Source organism: Daucus carota, chromosome 4 (genome assembly GCF_001625215.2).
Source record: "Daucus carota subsp. sativus chromosome 4, DH1 v3.0, whole genome shotgun sequence".
Lineage (NCBI taxonomy): Eukaryota > Viridiplantae > Streptophyta > Magnoliopsida > Apiales > Apiaceae > Daucus > Daucus carota.
In genome coordinates, this window is record NC_030384.2 from 49,508,192 (window position 1) to 49,531,730 (window position 23,539).

A 23,539-nucleotide genomic window follows, 5' to 3' on the forward strand; every position below is an offset into this window, starting at 1 on the left:
ATAAAGTAATATTCCAGTTGGATTTTCAGCCCACCAACCTAAAAATCTTTCTTTTTTCTCCTCTCTGTCTTCTCCATCACCACTTTCAACTCCTCTACGCTACATATATACATACAATACATACACATATATGTATATATATGCGTGCAATCTTGTCTCTTTAAGCAATTCATGGAGTTAACGGCAAGCCCTTCATCTCTTAGCTTCAAGAAATCTCATCATCTTTTTATATCTCCACTTTTCAGCTCATGTAGTCGCCGCCGTCTGAATTTTCCGGCGAGGGCCCCTCAGAAAGTAGTCTACCAATCTTGTGGGCCCATTTGGTGCCGACCCATTTGGCGAAATGTGCGGGGAGGTGTTGTGTGTAGCTCAGGCAACTCAGGTGTTCGATTGAAGTCCGCAGAGAGTGGAAAAGATGGGAACTTGATGAGTTTTGGGGGGTTGGGGAAATGGGGTGTTTTGATTGCTGTTTTGGGGTATAGTGTGATAAAATGTCAGAGGGTTTTGGCTGGGGAAGGGTTTGTGGCCATGAGTCAGGTTTATTTGAAGGATAATTGGCCCAAGATTTTGCAGGTATTGGGGGTATTTAAGGAGCAAGGGTTGATCTTGTTTGTGCTTTTGGGATTATCAGCTTTTTTCTCGATGGCGGAGACTTCAATTACTACTCTGTGGCCTTGGAAGGCATGTTTTCGATAAATTCATTTATATATGTAATCTTAAATGTGATAGTACTCAAACTTAGATTAAAAAAGTAGGAGATTATTCTTTTGGTTCTTGATGCAAATAATATATTTTAGCTCATTTCCTGTGATCACTTCACCATAGCGTATTGGTATGTTTTTTATTTTCACTTCGCCAATAAGATATTTGCTTGGTGTTTAGACTCTGGATTGTCTTAAAGAATTTTCTTGTTGCAAACAAATGAAAACAAGAAGCATTGATTAGATTCTTATATTATTGTACATTCTATCTCCCATCCTTGTACTTGTCATGCATTGTGGTGTATGGCCTGCTTATGTTCTTAAATCCTGTTTTCCCATGTTCACATTCTTAGAGAAAGATACCCTGCAATCAAAAAGGTGTTGTAGTCGCATATCATATCTTAGGATGAATGATCAGTACACGCCATCCTTATAAAAAATTATTACTTTTTTTCCTTAATTGTTTGTCAAGGAACGGCTATTATATATGTTTAAAAATTGGGAGCTTGTGCTCAAACTTTTTCTTACTGAAACCATTTACTCTCCCCTCTCCATATATTTATCTTTGTGAACAGTCAAGAGTTTCTTACAGGTGCGCGAGCTGGCTGAAAAAGAGCCAGATGATGGTGTCTTCAGAATGCTCCGTAGTGATGTCACTCGCTTTCTTACAACCATTCTTATCGGAACTACGTATTTTTTCTTCTATTCAATTGCATAATTTTCAGTGCTGTATTATTTATGCTCCAAATCACAATGAATTAGCATTTGCTAAGGTCAAAAAAAATCTATATTTGGATTTCAGTGTTGTTAATATTGGAGCAACAGCACTCGTCACAGAGGCTGCAACAACACTTTTCGGTGAGGCGGGTATTACTGCAGCAACTGGTGTGATGACGGTATGTAACCATTTAATAACAAAAATAAAATAATTGGAGCAAGGTACATCGTGAAGATGAAAACGAAGCTTGCACCGGTTTCTAACATATCTTGACATATGCAATACTTCTCTGCCCTTCCTTTCTTACACACCCATTCTATTGCTTTGCTTTCTAGCTAATAGACTGCTTGCAGAAAAGCGGTATCAGTAATATTTTGATGGCATAATCAGTTATGGTTGTAATGGTTCTGAATTTAGTGAGGTTGTAAATAATTTCTCTTAAATAGTTATATATACTTGGTTTAGATCGGCTTTGAGGGACTCGTGACACTTTATGTAACTATAACTAAATAATCCTCACTCACTTTTATTTCTTCAGTCTCGCAATCTACAAATATCTCACGAACATGGTCCTTAGATACTTTCTAATTTGGGCTTTTAGGCTTTTAATAACACTCATATATAGGGATCAAGTCCATGTAGTTCTTCACAATTTAGAATTGTATTTTTGGTAGGAATATAGGTCCAACACATATCTTATTCTTTTGGAGGGGAAAAGTCTCTTTAAGTATGTTATAGAATTAGTTTTTATGCTTGATTATATCTTTCCGCCGCGTAGGCTTTAGGCCTCACCATGTCTTTGGCTCAGGATCTAACATTATATGGGTTCCTTTGTTCTTCGTTTGGGCTCATCTTTTGTAAGGAACTCTTATTATAATGTTATTGGTTGATTTAGCCTTCAGAATCAACATATTTTTTTGGACTGATGATAAAGCCCTTGTCTTTAATATTAATAAAACCCTTTGTCCTCATGCATTGAATGTATTGATGAATGATTGTTTTACCCTTATATTTTAATTCCAATTGATTTGGTGATTGGCTTGCCTTGCCTTTGGATTAAGACTTACTTTTAAGATATAGACCCATGTGAGAATAACCTTCATTAACATGCATTAACAAGTGCAGCCTTTGAAATTAAGTATTTAACCATACCAGCCTTTGGGAAACGAATATATGCCAGTCCAGCCTCTGATAAGGGAAATAAAATTAGCACGTGTGGTAAGGGAAACCAATAGAGCGAGTCCAACCTTTGGAAATATGTATTATCTAATTCAGCTTCGGGCAACATGACCCCTAATATTCTAGAAGGCTTATATTTAGTTCACATTGAGAGCTACTATATTATAGAGCTAGTTGTGTATTCTATGTGGCCCAATAAGCTGAAATATTGGGCCTACGTTTTGAGTTCTTTTTAAATCGAGTCATTGCTCTTAACTTCAAATATGAATGCTTCTGTGAGCTTTTCTTTTGCACTTCTCTGATAATTGTCTTCAGTGGGTGCTTTTTAATGTGCTGGACTTTCTTAAAGCAAAGACCAAAGATAGCAACTATGCTGTGTTTTGCGCTTAATTTGGGCTTTTAGGATTTTAATAACACTTCAACTAAATTCAAATATGTTCTCTTCTATATTTTAACAATTCTAATAATTTATCTGAAACGACAAGCTCTAGTAATTTTGTTGCTTTTGCCCATTTATATAATATAAGGAGAACTATTTGTCTGAGATAATTACTTGTTATATTCCTGATATTGCAGTTTCTCAAGAGAAGTAATTGTTCTTAGAATGTCTTTTTGTATTACTAAACTCACAACAATTTTTACCTTCTAAATGCAGCACATATTTTGATTATTTTTTCTATTCTTAGGTTCAGAATTAACATATTCCTTGTCAGGCTTTTGCTCAAATACTTTTGCCTGATTAATTCTCTTTCAAACACATGGACAAAATTGAGCACAAGAAGGCACACAAATGGAAACAAATAAAATCTGAATCGTAGTAACAAATAATTAAACATTACATGGCTTTTTATGTAATTTACATATCCTGTACTTTTCAGGTAGCAATTTTGCTCCTTACTGAAATCACCCCAAAAAGTATTGCGGTGCACCATGCTACAGAAGTTGCTCGATTTGTGGTATGCTGGATTGTTTTTTATGATTAGTTTAACTTAACTCCGTCATGTTGTGGATTTCCATAACTCGTGCAGATAGTTGTGGGATCATTGTTGCTAATACAAAGTTGTTTGTGAACTCTTTAGGTCAGGCCAGTTGCCTGGCTTTCTCTGATATTGTATCCTGTCGGAAGAATTGTAACATTTCTATCAATGGGGATGCTCAAGTTACTTGGCTTGAAGGCAAAAAGGTAGTTTCAGTCATCTATTGGTTTTGGATAACGTGGTCTTTTCTATTCTATGCCGGTATATGCTTAACACTGAAAGTCATCCTATATTTGAACTAAATTACCAACTTCAATCATATATTTGAACTAAATCACTAACTTCAATCATTCACAAACATATCTGTAAAATTATTTTTTTTTGATAGCTTTTGACCTATTATTTAAAGTTCGTATACCTGAATGAGCCTAGTCTTCAAGATGATCATTTATTAAAAATTCCAAAAAAAGAAACTAGTCAGCTGCACCAAGCTGAAATTCAGATGGAAACAAGAATTCTTCATGGTGAGGCTTGACCTCATTCCATGGATAATCACGAATGAACTGTGTTGTATTTAAACACTTCTTATGTCTGTGAAGTGGTTATCCTAAATGGCTAATGAGGCGGTGCAGGATTGAATTTCCTCAAACACCTGTAGTAAGGTCTTCTAATCGTCACCTCAAAACTATGTTAGATGAACAATACCCAGTGGCCCCACTTGGTTTCTACTTTCAGTTTATCTATGTAAACTGTTCTGATTAAAACACCCTTCTGGTTTAGGAATTGATCCCTTGTACGTTCTTTTTACCGTATATATATAATTTAAAGAAGAGAGTTAAATATTGAAGAATTGTAATGATCTGTCATATTTTGGAAGCTAGTGTAAGTGAAAGACATACTACATTACAAGGGGAATTGTTTCGAGTGAAGGTTTGTAGACTGAGTTTTAAGTGAACCTTTGTTGGAAAGAGTATAAAAGGGTGAGTGAATGGATGAAATTATGAAATGGTATGCACAAATTGTTAGGGATAAAAACATGAGTAACACCTTCTAATTGCAAAACACACACAAAATTAATCCAAGTTCCAACTTGTATTATTAATCAAAACCGTTATCAATAATACAATCAATCAAAACTAAGATACTCAAGCAAAGCCTACATCTTGTGCATACTTAAAAAACAATATGACTGTATATATAGCCATCTCAAACTTAGCCAAATCATAGTCTAATTCTGAAATACTTAACTCCAATTAGAGTCTAATTCTGAAATTTCCAACCCAAATCAGAATCCAATTCATATTGGGTTGATACCCAACACAAAAAGAAGTAAAAACTACTAAAGTTTGGTATGTTGGGCATGAGAGGAGTTTGTGATCCATCAGCCATAAAATTAACCTTGTCAAATCAAGGAATGAAGAGTCTTAAAGGATCCATCATATGTTCAGAACACCTGAATTAGTGTTGTTTAGAATATTATTGAGTTGGTTTAATGGCATGTAGTCTTTTGGCCAATATTAAAATATTTTGAGTATGGCTATTCAAAATAATTTAGTAGATACAAATGACATAGATAACATGTTCGTCCAAGCCGAAACACTACAATAACACATTGGTAACAAATGTAATAAAAACTAACAATGTGAAAGTGATTCAATTGTGCAGAAGATGCTCTACCCCTACAGATGCATAATTATATAAGAGTGAGTTATGAAGAATATTAAATAATTTAATATATTCCAGTAATCATGTGTTATATGATGATATGTACCAGGGCTGGGCTTATTATAAATAAGGTACATACATGTAGAAATAGTAAACTATAAAGCACTAGCTTTTCACTGAATTATTAAACTGGTTTAGTACTATGCAGAAGAATATTATTATTTTTTGATCCTCGTCATACGACGTAATGATATTATGATATATTTTAATTGTTCACAATATTTAACAGCTACTTTTTAAATTGTATATGTTCATCCTTTTGGATTCATTTTATATCATGTTATTATACAAGCACTTTCGGTGTGATGTTACTATTCTTATTATTTTCATTCCATGTAATAACTCGGGCAAGAAGCAAGAATTAATATAAATAAATAGGTGAGCAAGAATGATTCCATGAACTAATATAAATATATAGATGAGTATGTTTTGTGTAACAGGCAAGAACTAATAACTAATATTATATAGATGGGTAAGAAAACCTATAAGCATGGCCCTTTTTAAAATTTGGATATCTATGTAACATCCCACATCGATTACATAAAGAGTATATGGGCCCTTTATATGCACAAGCAAATAACGAATGTATTCCAATTTGCTAGCACTTTTGTGCTAACCTATGGTGGGTTGTTAGGTCCGGTATGCATTTGGTTGTGGGGTTGGGATGTTACAATTTAATACTATTATTGATTATTCAATACACATTTTATGCATGCACTTGATTTTTCCCTGAAATATATTTATATGATCATTAAAAAGATTAGTTTTGATATTTATATTGTATTTTTAAAGTTGTCAAAGAAATTACTTGATATATCAATGTAGGTGATCAAAAAATTAATTTTGATATCTGTATTGTGAAATGTATATTAATTAACATTCCTACTAATAATTTTGATCAAATTAAAAATTCAGTTTACGTTTTAAATCACTATTATCACTATTCACTACTATTATCACATGGACAAGTCTTATTATAATTATTCGACTAAGCTACTTGCAACATATTTTTATATCTTTATTTTAATTGTACAATTTGAATGCACAAGTTAATGAAAAATTTGTTTTGAAATGTGGTATAAATTATAACATATGTACACATATGTCACTCGAACAAATTGGGATGTACTCATATTATTTCACCCACTCACCTAGAAGTTTGATTTCGGATTTTCACATATTTAAAAAACCTTAATTCATAATTGTATAAGCACGTTTCAGTTTACGAAGATGAAATGAGCTAATTAAATTGTTGTTGTGAACGTTTAAGTAGATTTAAGCACTTAATTCTATTTAGTATAAAACCACATGACCATATACGTCTCATGTATAGTATTAGGAACAACATGTTCTTAATTACTTTTAATTTTTTGGTCATAGTTTAAAAAGAATATACATATGTTTTTGTAATAAAGTGTTAAGCCATTTATTATGAGACACTTTTCAAGCATGTATATAATGTATAATACCTTTTATATGAAAAAACAAAGGGCTTTTTTCATAGATACCCAAGTCTAAAAGAATTTTTACAAAAATATTGTCACTTTTTAAAACAAATTGCAAAAATACTATATTTCAAAAAATATTTGCAAAAATACGGAGTTTGTATATGCAACTGCTCCCAACCATATATGTAACCATAAATGCAACTTTAAAAAAATCTTTTGAAAATGACATTTAACAATATAATAAGTTGCAACTAGTTGCAAATGTCCAAAAGAGTGGCCCAACAACCACAAAAGCAACTTAAAGAAAATAAGAAATCAATTAAACATAACCTTTGCTACTCCCCCGCCGCCATCTACCAAATCTTGGATCTCACCTTCACCCTCTCCTCTGCCTAGATCATATTTCAATTCCAACTCCGTTCTCACCGTTGGCCTCTTAAACTCCATGTTCATGCCGCCTTTTTCACCTGATCCATCCCCATTCTTTTCGAAATAATGCCCAATAAACCTTACAGTCTCTGTGGAACTCAAATCTCAATCTTTCGCGACGATTACAACCACGAAGCCGATGCCGAATTTAGGTAGATCTGACCCGATCAAAGTTTGGTTATCCTTGAAAATCAACACCAAGTTAGATGAGTTGTTATGACCACCACCACCTCCAACAGAAAAGGACGGAGTGGAGGTGGAAGGGTTGGGACTCCTCTTAGTATCCAAAACAAAAAGAAACTCTATGTATAGCTTTAACAAATAACTATCGTACTTCTGCAAGTTTTTGAATTTGTTTGAGAAAGTAATCGTATATTTATAAGAAAAGCAGGAGAACTGTATCTCTGCAATTAATATGTCAAAGATATATGTCAAAGATGGGTAGTTCAAGATGGGTAGTTCTGCCAAATTCCCAAAACAAAATTAATTATATATTATCATATTGGATGCCTGGTTAGATAATATTTATATTTTATTTAAGTTCAGAATATTTAATTTAAAAAAATAAAAGTGATGTATGTTAATTAAATTAATATTATAATATTTAATTTTTTTTAATTATATTGACTATGCGGTCAAATCATCAACATAAGTGTTCAAAAGATCAAGTGATACAAAAATAGAAAGTATGGCTTAAATATTAAAATTATAAATTAATTTTTATTAAGTAATATGAAATAAATTAATATGTGCAAATAATATTGAGAATTAATAAAATAATGAGAAATAAGGAGAGAGAATCAGGGGAGAATGAGAAATGAAAACAGAGAGAGTTTGTGGAGTATGAGAGAGAATCGGTGGAAGAGGATAAAATTATAGAGAATAATTATTTTAAAAGTTGAGATTTAATGAGGATTGACACATATGCATACCGATGTCATTCATTTATTTAATGAGAGGCTGACATATAAAGCTTAAATGACATCGACCGTTTTTTGTTTTAGTTATAGAGAATATGAAGATAAGTGTCCATCATTATTGAGTTTTGTCAACCATACCATTTAAAAAAAACACTATGATAGCTAAGTTGAGATATTATTAATTTATTTTTTTCATTACACTATTTTTTTCATTCGTCGTCAAAAACAATACTTTTATTTAGTAAACAGTGTAGAGTTCGAATCCCATCAACCACATGTTTAATCCCATTCTTGGAAATTGGATAGTTAATAATCTAATGGTTTTAATTAATTTTTTTTGTTCTACATTCACATCCGACAACCTAAAGATTATGTTCTACAGCGTAATCAACAATTACAACAATTATTTTATAAATCGCATAACATTATATGTCACAATATAACTAATAAGCAGAACAATGATATTAAAGATTGTTACTTGGATTTTTTTTTTGTTAAATGGTAGTGATTAATTGATAATGATATTTAAGTTTACTTACAAATGATAAATTATATATAAAATTTGGTATTGTAATCAAAGATATTATTTATGATTAAATTAAAAAAATAATGAATGGTACTCTTAAGACTCCCACTTACATGTAGACTACTTCAAAACCTAACTCTATACTTCTGTGATAACTTATTTTTAATATAGAAATCCCTATTAAAATTATAATCTATTATTTACATTAAAATTAAAATTTAACTTAAATTTTAATTTATTATTTGAATTGCCATATCATTAAAATTATATATAATTTACTTGAAGAATAGAAATAATTAATTTAAAGTAAACCTGTGCAATGTAGTAAGATAGTGATTATACGAGACTAATTACTTATCTATAATTTTTTCCAAACATACATATTTGTAATTAGAGCCTTATAGTTTGTTTAACAATATGCAAACGTACTATAAGTGGAACAAATTGATAGCAAAATGTGATATTAAAACTTTAAATAAATACTTAATTGACTAATATTGAAAATCAAAGACCGTGACCATTGAAAAGAAACAGAAAGACCACCAAAAGAAACATAAAGAGCACCAAACAAATCTTGCTATATAAAGTAATTGAATATTCTTATAATATCCAATTGACAGAATGTAGCAAGTAACATGATATTAAACTAATTAGAAACCAACGGAGCATATATGGTATATAGATCTAAAGTTTAAGATCTAAATCAAGATCTTCGTCTTCATCTTCCCCTTTCACAATATCAACAATGGAGGTGCTTGCTCCATCACTTAATGGATTTGTGGGTGCAACATAAGGCTTGAAGAAGTCTGACACTCCAAAAAACATCGTACTCGTGGCTGGACGCGGAGGATTGGTGGGTGGAACAGAGGTCTCGAAGACGTTCGACTTTCCAAAAAACATTGAACTTTTGGTTGGAGGCGGAGGAGCCAAAAGGGCCAACGGGGAAGCAGATATCTTGTCTTGAAGAGGCTTTGTTGGTGGAACAGAAGGCTTAAAAAAGTCCGGCACACCAAAAAACATCGTACTTTTGGTTGGAGGCGAAGGTGGAGGTGGAGGAGGCGGATGAGCCAAATGGGCTAACGGACGGTGAGATGTCTCAGGGTTAAATTGTTGTATGTAACGCTCAAGATACCCAGAGTAGGAAGATGATTCCATTATTGGTCTGACAAAAGATGGTCTCGCAAACGATGGGTGGTGACCTATGGACCTCGCCCCTATTTCTGGTGAAGAAAATGGGTTGACACTAGACGCTCCGCCACCGAAAGTTAAATTTGTGTGATGGGCTCGCACCTTGTGCACGTTGTGGTGGCCGGCCACTGCCATCGGGGTGGGGAACGTTCTGCTGCAAAAACGACAAGGATAGGTCTTTCGCCCCCCGATCAATTGATAGTGATCGTCAGAAATCTGCACTATCTCAGAAGAGGAGGATGTCGACATTTGGAAGAAGGGATTTGTGTATTGAGGTATTGGAAGAGATAAGTTTGGTCACAATGGGTTGTTGGGTAGCCTTTAAATAGATAGTTTTGTGACCGTTGGTGGATTAAAAGGAATATCGGATACCTTAGTCAATATGTGGAAATACTTTTTATTCTTGTCAACATTCTTCAATATACATCAACAATACAATTCAATTCGAATTTATAGCATTCTTTTGTATTTCTTAATTATATGTTAAGAAATCTTTAATATACTTTTTTGATTCTTGACATCTGTGCGAGATTATAAATATCCTTTCTTGAATCGTGCGAGATTATAAATATTCATTCTTGTCCCTAAGCGAGATTGTAAAGATTCATTCTTGATATTTCTGCAAGATTATAAATATGCATTTTCCTAAAAAAGGATGTCTTGTGTAATCTTCACCGAAATTTCTTAAATTATATTTCTTAATGTGTTGTTGAATAAAAAATAATTTATTATTTTATATTATAGTACCACTACCAAGTTTCATTGAAGCGTGTCATTAAAGAAATCCCTTTTAATATGTAATTTTTGATATAAAAACATCTCCAAGAGCCTCCTAGTTAGCTCTCAAATATAATATAAAATAATATGACTTATCAAATTAATACATTTGTAAGAGTGTCAACTCCAACAATGCTCTTTATACTCCCTCTTTGTTTTATATTTTATTTATAGTGAACTCTATTATGTCAATATGAGTGGTAAAAGTACTTGATAAATTGGAGGGGATCAATTTTTTATTATTAGAAATAAGTTAAAAGCCATATATGGCTCTTAAAGTAGAGGAGATAGAAGCTCTTAAGCCTATTAACAGCAACTAGAAATCTCAGAGCTTTATTCATAATCATGCTGTTTATATTTTAATTTAAGAGCTCATTTAGGAGCTTCTTGGAGATACTCTATGTAATTCACTTTTAAGTCTTAACTATTGTTTACCTGTGGCAGTGTTATGTTATATGTATGTTAGTGTTGGATAATACATGATCTTTGTAAGTTCCCTTTTAACACCTTAAGGTTTTTGATGAATTGGATGATCTTCGTAAGATCCTTTTTAACATGTTAAGGTTTTAGATGAATTGGATAGTTAACATGGTATCAGAGTTTATTAGTGCTAGGCCTGGTGTTCGAGTCTTCCAGAAAGTAGGCTGAGGACTGTCCAAAAAAACCTAGCATATCTGATATTTGTCTGGAATATTTTATGTGTATCTAAGATAAAACGGATATTATCTAAGATAAAACGGAGGGAGTACATATTAATATATAATAGTTATAATTATAATACATTACAATCAAGTAATAACATGATGCATATTAATATATAATATATATTTTGTTTTTGAGATATATTTATGTGTAGACATTTTAAGATATGTATAGTATAAATCGCATAACATTATATGTCACAATATAACTAATAAGCAGAACAATGATATTAAAGATTGTTACTTGGAATTTGTTTTTGTTAAAGTTGAAGGATGGTAGTGATTAATTGATAATGATATTTAAGTTTACTTACAAATGATAAATTATATATAAATTTTGGTATTGTAATCAAAGACATTATTTATGATTAAATTAAAAAAATAATGAATGGTACTCTTAAGACTCCCACTTAAATGTAGACTACTTAAAAACCTAACTCTATACTTCTCTGATAACTTATTTTTAATATTGAAATCCCTATTAAAATTATAATCTATTATTTACATTTACATTAAAATTTAACTTAAATTTTAATTTATTATTTGAATTGCCATATCATTAAAATTAGGGATAATTAATTTATACGTCCTTGAACTTTGGTCCATTTTTGATTCGCATCCTTGAACTAAGTTTGTCAATTTATGCATCCTCAAACTTTGTAAATTTCCAATTCAGGTCCCTCCGTCAGTTTTTGACTAACAGAAGTTAGTAATTAGGGTTTTGAATTTGGGGGTTTTCGACTCGTTAATGGATTGTTGAAATTGATGGTATGGGAAGTTTCGGGAGGTCAAACCGAAGAGATTCATGTAGGTTTCAATGGCGGAGGATTGCCGGAATGATGGCCGGAATCAATGGCCATTTTCCGGCCGGCGGAGACATTGCCACCATTCCGGCAATCCTCCATCATTGAAACCTACATTAATCTGTTCGGTTTGATCTCCCGAAACTTCCCATACCATCAATTTCATCAATCCATGAACGAATCGAAAACCCTCAAATTAAAAACCCTAATTGACTAACTTCCGTTAGTCAAAAACTGATGGAGGGACCTGAATTGGAAATTTACAAAGTTTGAGGATGCATAAATTGACAAACTTAGTTCAAGGATGCGAATCAAAAATGGACCAAAGTTCAAGGACGTATAAATTAATTATCCCTTAAAATTATATATAATTTACTTGAAGAATAGAAATAATTAATTTAAAGTAAACCTGTGCAATGTGGTAAGATAGTGATTATACGAGACTAATTACTTATCTATAATTTTTTCCAAACATACATATTTGTAATTAGAGCCTTATAGTTTGTTTAACAATATGCAAACGTACTATAAGTGGAACAAATTGATAGCAAAATGTGATATTAAAACTTTAAATAAATACTTAATTGACTAATATTGAAAATCAAAGACCGTGACCATTGAAAAGAAACAGAAAGACCACCAAAAGAAACATAAAGAGCACCAAACAAATCTTGCTATATAAAGTAATTGAATATTCTTATAATATCCAATTGACAGAATGTAGCAAGTAACATGATATTAAACTAATTAGAAACCAACGGAGCATATATGGTATATAGATCTAAAGTTTAAGATCTAAATCAAGATCTTCGTCTTCATCTTCCCCTTTCACAATATCAACAATGGAGGTGCTTGCTCCATCACTTAATGGATTTGTGGGTGCAACATAAGGCTTGAAGAAGTCTGACACTCCAAAAAACATCGTACTCGTGGCTGGACGCGGAGGATTGGTGGGTGGAACAGAGGTCTCGAAGACGTTCGACTTTCCAAAAAACATTGAACTTTTGGTTGGAGGCGGAGGAGCCAAAAGGGCCAACGGAGAAGCAGATATCTTGTCTTGAAGAGGCTTTGTTGGTGGAACAGAAGGCTTAAAAAAGTCCGGCACACCAAAAAACATCGTACTCTTGGTTGGAGGCGAAGGTGGAGGTGGAGGAGGCGGATGAGCCAAATGGGCTAACGGACGGTGAGATGTCTCAGGGTTAAATTGTTGTATGTAACGCTCAAGATACCCAGAGTAGGAAGATGATTCCATTATTGGTCTGACAAAAGATGGTCTCGCAAAAGATGGGTGGTGACCTATGGACCTCGCCCCTATTTCTGGTGAAGAAAATGGGTTGACACTAGACGCTCCGCCACCGAAAGTTAAATTTGTGTGATGGGCTCGCACCTTGTGCACATTGTGGTGGCCGGCCACTGCCATCGGGGTGGGGAACGTTCTGCTGCAAAAACGACAAGGATAGGTCTTTCGCCCCCCGATCAATTGATAGTGATCGTCAGAAATCTGCACTATCTCAGAAGAGGAGGATGTCGACATTTGGAAGAAGGGATTTGTGTATTGAGGTATTGGAAGAGATAAGTTTGGTCACAATGGGTTGTTGGGTAGCCTTTAAATAGATAGTTTTGTGACCGTTGGTGGATTAAAAGGAATATCGGATACCTTAGTCAATATGTGGAAATACTTTTTATTCTTGTCAACATTCTTCAATATACATCAACAATACAATTCAATTCGAATTTATAGCATTCTTTTGTATTTCTTAATTATATGTTAAGAAATCTGTAATATACTTTTTTGATTCTTGACATCTGTGCGAGATTATATATATCCTTTCTTGAATCGTGCGAGATTATAAATATTCATTCTTGTCCTTAAGCGAGATTGTAAAGATTCATTCTTGATATTTCCGCAAGATTATAAATATGCATTTTCCTAAAAAAGGATGTCTTGTGTAATCTTCACCAAAATTTCTTAAATTATATTTCTTAATGTGTTGTTGAATAAAAAATAATTGGGGAATTATCTTGTATACTGTTTTTTCAATCTTATTTTCAAAAAATACTACCTTCTTCAATCTTATTTTCAAAAGTACTACCTTCTCTAAAATATTTTCAAAAATACTATCTTTTTGAAAATATTTTCCAAAAATATGGTGATTGCATATGCAGCTACAATTCCTGATTTCAAGTTTCAGTATTCAAATGTCATTTTCGACCTCATCTTTGGAATCCATATATATATATAGAGTCAAGTTCTATGGAGTACAAAAAATATTGGAGTATTGGAGTACAAGATTCATACAATATAATCTAGTCATCCAAAATCTTCATTTTTTGTGTTCTACAATATTTGTAAACATCCGACAACCTGCAGATTATGTTCAACAACATAAACATTGTAATCAAAAGATAGAACAATTACTTTTATAAATCGTAGGACATTATGTTCTGCAATATAACTTATAAGCAGAACAACAATCTTAATGCTTGTTAAAGTTAAAAGATATTAATGATTAATTGATAATTATGTTTAATACTACTTATAAATGATAAATTATATATAAATTTGGATAATCAGAGATATTATTTATGATCAAACTAAAAAATTATAATTTGTACTCCAATACTCCAATGTTTATATGTACTCCATAGAACTTAACTATATATATACATGGTTGTCACGTCGATGAGTCGAGGCGAGTCGATGGACCTCCGTCTAATCGACTAGTCGACTAGTCGTTGACAAGTCGTAGACTAGTCGACAAAAAAAATATTATTATAAATTAAAAATAATATATATATATATATATAGACACACACACACACATATCATGTAAATTAGATTTTTATGCTCCAACATCTTCCACAATGTTTTATTTCAGATTCTAAGGTATTAAGAATCGGAAACTTAAAGAGAATGATGGAAAAGCGAAATGAGTTAACAAATAACAATAAAACAAAGTAAAATATGTAACAACTGATATATAAAAATTGTGTGATACTGTGATGTGGTAGTGCAGCAAGTAAGCAACATATATGCGCAGGATTAATATATACAGAGTTATGCAGAACTTATTGTGCAGATTGCAGAAAAACAGAGCAGAAAATATAATCAGAGAACCAAAGTAGGAAATTTAGCAGCTCGACTAGTCGACTAGTCGGTCGACTAGTCGACTAGTCGACCGCTTAGTCGACTAGTCGACCGAAATATCAACATTCAGCTAGTCGACAAGTTGAGTCGACATCCATTCACCGCTTAGTCGACTAGTCGTCGACTAGTCGCGACTAGTCGACCGACATGACAACCATGTATATATATATATATATATATATATATATATATATACACATCTTTGGATTTGTAGTTGCATATATGGTTGCATATGCAACCACAGTATTTTTGAAAATATTTTAGAGAAGGTAGTATTTTTGAAAATAAGATTGAAAACGTGGTTATGAATAAAAAAAGTCCAAAATAATTTATTATTTTATATTATAGTACCACTACCAAGTTTCATTGAAGCGTGTCATTAAAGAAATCCCTTTTAATATGTAATTTTTGATATAAAAGCATCTCCAAGAGCCTCCTAGTTAGCTCTCAAATATTATATAAAATAATACGACTTAGCAAATTAATAAATTTGTAAGAGTGTCAACTCCAACAATGCTCTTTATACTCCCTCTTTATTTTATATTTTATTTATAGTGAACTCTATTATGTCAATATGAGTGGTAAAAGTACTTGATAAATTAGAGGGGATCAATTTTTTATTATTAGAAATAAGTTAAAAGCCATATGTGGCTCTTAAAGTAGAGGAGATAGAAGCTCTTAAGCCTATTAACAGCAACTAGAATTCTCAGAGCTTTATTCATAATCATGCTGTTTATATTTTAATTTAATAGCTCATTTAGGAGCTTCTTGGATATACTCTATGTAATTCACTTTGAAGTCTTAACTATTGTTTACCTGTGGTAGTGTTATGTTATATGTATGTTAGTGTTGGATAATACATGATCTTTGTAAGTTCCCTTTTAACACCTTAAGGTTTTTGATGAATTGGATGATCTTCGTAAGATCCCTTTTAACATGTTAAGGTTTTAGATGAATTGGATAGTTAACATGGTATCAGAGTTTATTAGTGCTAGGCCTGGGGTTCGAGTCTTCCGGAAAGTAGGCTGAGGACTGTCAAAAAAAACCTAGCATATCTGATATTTGTCTCGAATATTTTATGTGTATCTAAGATAAAACGGATATAATCTAAGATAAAACGGAGGGAGTACATATTAATATATAATAGTTATAATTATAATACATTACAATCAAGTAATAATATGATGCATATTAATATATAATATATATTTTGTTTTTGAGATATATTTATGTGTAGACATTTTAAGATATGTATAGTATAAATATGAGATATTAAGAGCATATTCAATGATTTTTTAAACAAGCTCTTTACTCTAAATGTAAAGAAGACGTCTAAAATTACTGCTCCAATACACTCCTAACTCCTTTCAAGGCTCTTTTATAATTCTAAGAGCCTCTTCTCGCTCCTATTTTTAAAAAAATATCTTAGTGCTCCTAACTTATTATTTATGAATATAATATTAACTTTCCTCTAGTTCTATCTCCAACTTTTCTCTCTAATAAGAATAAAATATAAATAGAGAGCAAATATAAAGAGTAGTGCTGGAGTTGTCATGTTATTCAATAAATTAACCTACTTTTAGCCATATTTTATAATTTTTTTAAAGAATGATTTTGGAGGCTATTGGAGATGCTCTAATATATTATTATATTAAAAAAAATAATCATATTTTAACTCTTATTTGTTTTTTTTTTAAATTCAAGTTGTTTCTCCATTATCTTAAAAAATATCTGCTTAATTTTAAACGGATCTGGATTCATATGGTTTTTCAGAATAATTTTGGATTTATATCCAAATATGGATGCGGATACAAGCAGATCCGTATCCGAATTACCCGTTCCCTACCTGGAAGTCCTAAATAATAATTTGAAAGTTATAATAAATTAATATTTTTGATTTAAGCAAGGATGAAGAAGCGAGGAGTTGGGACATTTTATAATGAGTTTAAAGCACATAACAAATACATACATCATGGTACGTACATATACATCCTCACGTTCAAATATCGACCCATATCACAAGTCTCCCACCCGCGTATTTTTCACAAATATAAAAAATAGCCAAAGCTCCTATCGTGACAAATCATTGTCATGCCAATGGTGCCGCATGACATGGATGTAATACCATTACAACTTTGTATACTTAAATCACTACAATAATTTGCCTAGTTTCAAAAATCATTTGATGCAAATATTTTAAATATTCTAAATAAGTATATACTCCTGTTTCAGATTAGTAGTTCACTTTTAACCAATGTTTGACTGAAAATTTTGAATTACTCTTTTAATTTTGAAAAACTGAAAAATACATTTTAAATCAGATTACATATACCTTTTGTTGATATAAGTTTTGTAATATCTTTCAATTACATAGAATAAGTGAATTTTGTTGAGTGTATTTATGTTGTGAAGCTTAGTGTTTGTTAATTTACATGATTGCTAATTTTTGTTATATTTTCTTTTATTTATAGCGATCCATATGTAACTGAAGATGAACTCAAGTTGATGCTAAGAGTTGCTGAGTCAAGTGGTGCAATTGAGGAAGAAGAACAGGTAATATATAACATTAAATGTTTAGCATATCATATGCGGCTAGCCGTGCTCGCGATAATCAGTATGTTACTTGATTTCCTTAAATTATATCTGCCACTCAGATTACTGTACCTGATGCATTTTGGTCTGACTAATTGTCAAGAACCTTGTGGTCTTGTAAATATCTTAAAGAAGCATGTCTAGTGTTCCTATATGAAATAATTCAATCTTTTCTGAACTGTTTGAGGAATTGACTTACCAGTTAACTCTCTTGCATAAAGTTTCTGCAGTGGACTCAATGATTAAGGCGAGGCTCAGTTTATAGAAAGCCAAACGTTTCATAGTCAAGTGTCCTTAGATAAGCTGCAAACTCTTCAATCGGATAAAGTAGTGAAAAATTAGTGACAAAATTTTAGATGACAAAAGAAGATATTCAGTCAGGGTCATTTGAAAGTTGAACAAGGTTGTGATATGTTGTGGGTAGGAGTAGTTGAAATAAAACAATCAATCAGCATAACAGTTCTCCAGGCTTCTAGTGTATATTGAACACAGCCTAAATGAAAATGTGCCGCAGTAGTCTGATACGAAGGTTCTGATTGAGTATGAAACGGAATTTGCAAATTTTGACCTTCAGATTCAGTCTGCCTAAATATACTGCCTCCGTATATCTATCTTGCCATTGCAGCATTGTATCTCATTTTGGATAAATGCAAAATTCCTTAAAAGTATTAACCTCCTGTGCTGCATAGCGGATAAAGTTACAACTTGAAAAATTCTGTACCTATTATCAATGCTGCAGGATATGATTGAAAATGTGTTGGAGATAAAAGATACACATGTCAGGGAGGTGATGACTCCCCTTATAGACGTACTTGCTATTGACGCAGGTGCTACACTATTAGATTTCCACAAGTTTTGGGTGACTCATCCATACTCCAGGTATGTAAGTTTCATCAGGTTACACTTGATACAGTCCTTTGTTTCCATTGACTGATGATCTTGAATTGAGTGTAGGGTACCAGTGTTTGAGCAGCGTATTGATAATATTGTGGGCATTTCTTATGCAATGGATCTACTAGACTATCTGCAGAAGGCATGTCAGTTATTTTTTTTGTTGAACATCTCTATTACTAAAATATGTAGTGCTTTCATAGTAATGTATCTGACATAATATATTTTGCAGGGAGAAGTACTGGAAACCACGTCTGTGGGAGATATTGCACATAAACCAGCATATTTTGTTCCTGGTATGATTTTATTGCCCAAAATGACTGCTAAATACGTGTTTTCTTGCAGAAACTGGTCAGCTTGTATTACAGACACACATCTGTGCATTCTGCTTGGAATTTATCCTGACCGATCTATGATGCTCCAATGTTGTTGAAGACTGAATTGTTATTTTATTCTTTACAATGCTAGATTTGTATTCATGTCTTGACTCTGTTGCAGATTCAATGTCGGTCTGGAATCTACTTAGGGAGTTTCGCATTCGGAAGGTCCACATGGCTGTAGTTCTTAATGAATATGGAGGAACTGTGGGAGTACGTTCATACTCATGATATCTCTGTGGACTATCTGTTATCTCATCTAGAATTAGAAACTTCATTACAATTACCAAATCTCGTTAAAATGCAGATTTTCTTGGAAAGCATATTCTGATTGACCTATATAGATATGTTTTTCTCTGTGTGCTTTTAATTTTATTTTTTCTGAGTTTTGTCTGTCATATCTAGTAATCCGTTGATTTTTTAAGGGTACCTACCTAAAGATGTTGATTGCGGAGTACCACTTTCTGCAACAGACATGAGTGAGGCATGGCATATGTTAAATATGCTTTCCACTCTGCATTGGCCTTAGCGAAAAATAACGAGGAATTTTTGCAAAACAACAAGCATAGATCGTTGTTAAAATTTTCACCATCCCAGTTCCTGCCACCTGCATCTTGAGTCATTCAAACATAATTTCCGTCTATACTATCATATAACTTAAAAAAGAATATGAAAGCTCTCCCAAGTTCAATTTTCTTTCAATCATTTAGCTAGCTTCAGCAGAATAAAAATAGTATTGGTCAAACCCCACCTACTATTGTTGCGTCTGCACGATCTGTATTTTGTAAATCTATTACCCCCTCCGTTTCAATTTACATGTCGACTTTTGAAAAAACAATTTGTTTCAAATCAGTTGTCCACTTAAACTTTCAATGCAAATCATATTTCCAAAGTCATTTCTACTCCACATATCTCTTATTTATATATCCTAGATCAACATCATACCACATATTATGGTCCTTCAATGCAATTAATTTGTAAACAATAACTTTTCTTAAACTGTGTGATTTTTTTGAAAGTGGACATCTAATTTGAAACGGGGGGAGTATTTAACACTCTTTATCTCTTTATTGTTTACTGGATCTTATACATTGTCTTTATAATTCGGTTGAAGCAGATAGTTACTCTGGAAGATGTTGTCGAGGAAATTGTTGGTGAGATCTTTGATGAAAATGACACAAAGGTAGGTAGTGTATGAATTATTGTGTCATATTATATTGCCGAATACTTCTCATAATTGATCGCCTATTGATCTATTATTATTCATGTATTAATCAATTGTGATGAGATTCTTGGGCACGGAAATGTCAGCTTTTGCATCATATGCAGTATAAGCATTTACTTACTTTCAGTAGAACTAAAGTTTGTATCATATGTGACTTGTTTAATTGAAGTATACATATTTCAAGATAGTTAGTTGACCAACTTCCCGCGTTACAGTATGATAATAATGACAGGAGAAAGGGCGAATTGTGTATCAAACACATATCGGCCTAATCTGTGTATCAAACACATATCGGCCTAATCTGTGTATCAAACACATATCGGCCTAATTTGTGCATCAAACACATCATAAACGTTCCTTGCTTGCTAGTCAACCTTGGGCTGTAATGTTCATCACCATCAACAATAATATTTTATGCTAAATGTGAGAGGCTGGGGGAATTAAAGTCAAAATGACCAAATTAGCACATAATGAAAGGGTTAGTGCCAAATAGCACTCCTGAAAAGATGGAATTCTAGGCACTGGCAGAACTTTTCAATGCATATGAAAGTTGTGGTACATGAAAACACAATATAGTGATCTGTTACATCTGTTGGGTTTTAAGAAGTACAAAAAACACGTAGAATAGTTTTGCTATATGTGTTGCCCAATTAATACATTTCGAACTTGAGTTACATGTGTAAGGCCTATAATGAATGAGTTACATCTGCTAGGTTTATAACAGTAAAACGTTTTGGGAATAGCACATTTCCTTAATCCATTTCCTGGGTGTTAAGATGGGCCAACTTTACGGAACATGCTATTTTCGGCATTTTTAACTTCAAAATGTGCTATAGAAAAGATCCACAACCCAATGTAATGTTGGCTGACTGACTACCCAAAAAAGTTTGAGACGTGGCTATTATGGGCTTATGATTTGAATTCCTATGTGGTAACAACTTCTATTTCCAACATACAAATTACTGTAGGAGGAAATTCAGAAGAAAACTGGCTATGTCGTAATGAGAGCAGAAGGAGTCTTTGATGTTGATGCAAATACATCAATCGACCAACTTTCAGAGGATCTGGATATTGTTTTGCCAGAGGTTTTTTCTTGATAATATCTTATTAGTTTGTATCAACTCTTGGTTTCTAAACATTACTTTCTTTCTTTTTATATACAATGGTGTTGGAAAATTATGTTTTATGTGGTTTGTTTTTGTAAAAAAATTACTAAACTTTACACTGGCTAGCTATATTTGTTGAAAGAGGCAGCTATCTTTATGTCTGAAACAAGGGAAAAGGCTTTCTTTATATAATATTTTACCTCAATCCTCCTCGCCATGCACAAAAGATATTGCTACATGTATATTTGTCCTCTTCTCATTAAGTGCATCTGTCACCAGAATTATTTTTCCTGCACCTTTCAGAAGAAAGGAATACTACTTTCTTCTTTCATGTAGAGAGGACAGTAACATTTCAAAGAGAAATTGTAGAGCAATAAGTTAATTTTCTTTTTCAATGTGGTATTTTAGTTACATTTGTTCATTGTATTTCTTGCTAATTATACGGGTTATATTTGAATGGATGTACCTTTCACAAGCATAACTTTTTGTTAACACGGTCAATGAGGATGCACTTGTCATGGTAGATTGGTAGTCATGAACATGATGGTTAATGTATTTACAAGCTTGTACTACAGCGGCTGGATATTTTGTTCAGTGATTAGTTCTTCTGTTTTCTTATACATTACAGGCACATCAGTATGAGACGGTATCAGGTTTCATATGTGAGACGTTTGGGTATATTCCGAAAACGGGTGAAAGTATTAATGTAGTGCTTGAAAAGGCAAAAAGAGAGGAGAGCAGTGATTACAATGAAGAAGAAAGTGAGCGTCATGATGAGAAGAATACACATCAAGCATTTAAGCTTGAGGTACTAATTTTGCTGTTGCGGATTTTTTCTAGAGTAATTTATTATCCAGAGTTCTTCTGTAATTAAACAATCTTCTGTGTATATTCTCTCTAAGAAATCATATACTCCAGTCTCTACTAGTTACCCTATCCAATAAGATACTTATTTATATCTCTCCTGTGCTCCAACTTTGCAAGAAAAGCTTAATAACCATAATCCATAATATCAGGTGTAAAGCCCCTTTTTTTGCATTTGGTACAGAATATTACGTGTTAACAAAAATTAATTTGTTTTTTCACTTCTCTGTTGTGCAGATATTGGCAGGAAACTGTAGAAAGGTTAAAGCAGTTCGATTCACTCGGAAAAATCATGATTCAACTACGGATACCAAAGAGATTACTCGAATGATCCCTAGAATCTGGAAACGGAAATGGAAAGATACTGAAGATTCAGGCCAGAGTGATGATGATATATATGAGGAGGGGACACCAAACGGCAGCATTATACAAGACCCTGTAATTGTTGAAGATGAAATTAATCAAAATATATAGAAACTGATATCTTTTCTTTTTATTCCAATTCTTTTTTTCTTACAGTAACTAGAAGAGAGAACAAAAGGCTCAGTGGATAAACTGAAACATCATTTAGGTTGTGTGTGTCTACAGACAAAGTGAGGTATTCACTTCAGATTTTTCAAAGGTGTATGATCGGGTGATTGTTGCTGCTGCACCAGTATACCATAATTTTGTAGAGGGTGACACATTAGTAGACACATCCGTAGTTTGAAAGTCTGCACTTTCGCCGTATATCTCTAGCCCAACAGAGCGCGAATCTTTAAGGTGGTCTGAAAGGAAAAATGTATATTTTGGAAGCTCATCCCGGCAGGCTTAGAAGATGTGGCTTGCGTAGTCTGTATAGATCTGGAGAAAAGCCTTAGCTCTTGCATCTCATCTCTTTCACCCTTAGCATCTGTCTGAATCTTTCTTGTAGTAGGACGGTCGAGCTACTGACTTTAGTTGGATCTTACTTTGCCTTCCCATCTAGAAGGAAGTTTTAAGGTTGTAGACAGACTGTATGTATACTGCAGAATTCAAAGGGATTAGATGTTGAGTGGTTAGTCAAACTATCTTTAGTTTTCCAGAAGTGAAATAGACTACTGTAATGTAATGTGCTATATACAGGGCAAGAATGCAATCCTCTTGCAAATAAAGTCATCATTTTTTGGCCACTGTTGAATTAAATTCAAGAAAATAAGTTGAACTAAATATTTGCTATCTTAATTACTATATACAGTAATATTTTAATTAATTAAGTTTTTGCT

General features: G+C 32.7%; 1 protein-coding gene across 1 annotated transcript; it reads left to right on the top strand.

Moving 5' to 3' along the window:
* Window positions 1–37: 37 nt before the first annotated feature.
* On the top strand, window positions 38–23,446 carry LOC108218672 (DUF21 domain-containing protein At1g55930, chloroplastic). The gene is made up of 14 exons (XM_017391719.2): window positions 38–681; window positions 1,294–1,391; window positions 1,504–1,597; window positions 3,477–3,554; window positions 3,678–3,781; window positions 17,712–17,793; window positions 18,572–18,711; window positions 18,787–18,865; window positions 18,956–19,019; window positions 19,222–19,313; window positions 20,218–20,283; window positions 21,294–21,410; window positions 22,060–22,239; window positions 22,533–23,446. Exons 1-14 carry the CDS (start codon window positions 172–174, stop codon window positions 22,767–22,769), a joined length of 1,941 nt encoding a protein of 646 aa, XP_017247208.1. The 5' UTR covers window positions 38–171; the 3' UTR covers window positions 22,770–23,446.
* The last annotated feature ends 93 nt before the right edge of the window (window positions 23,447–23,539 follow it).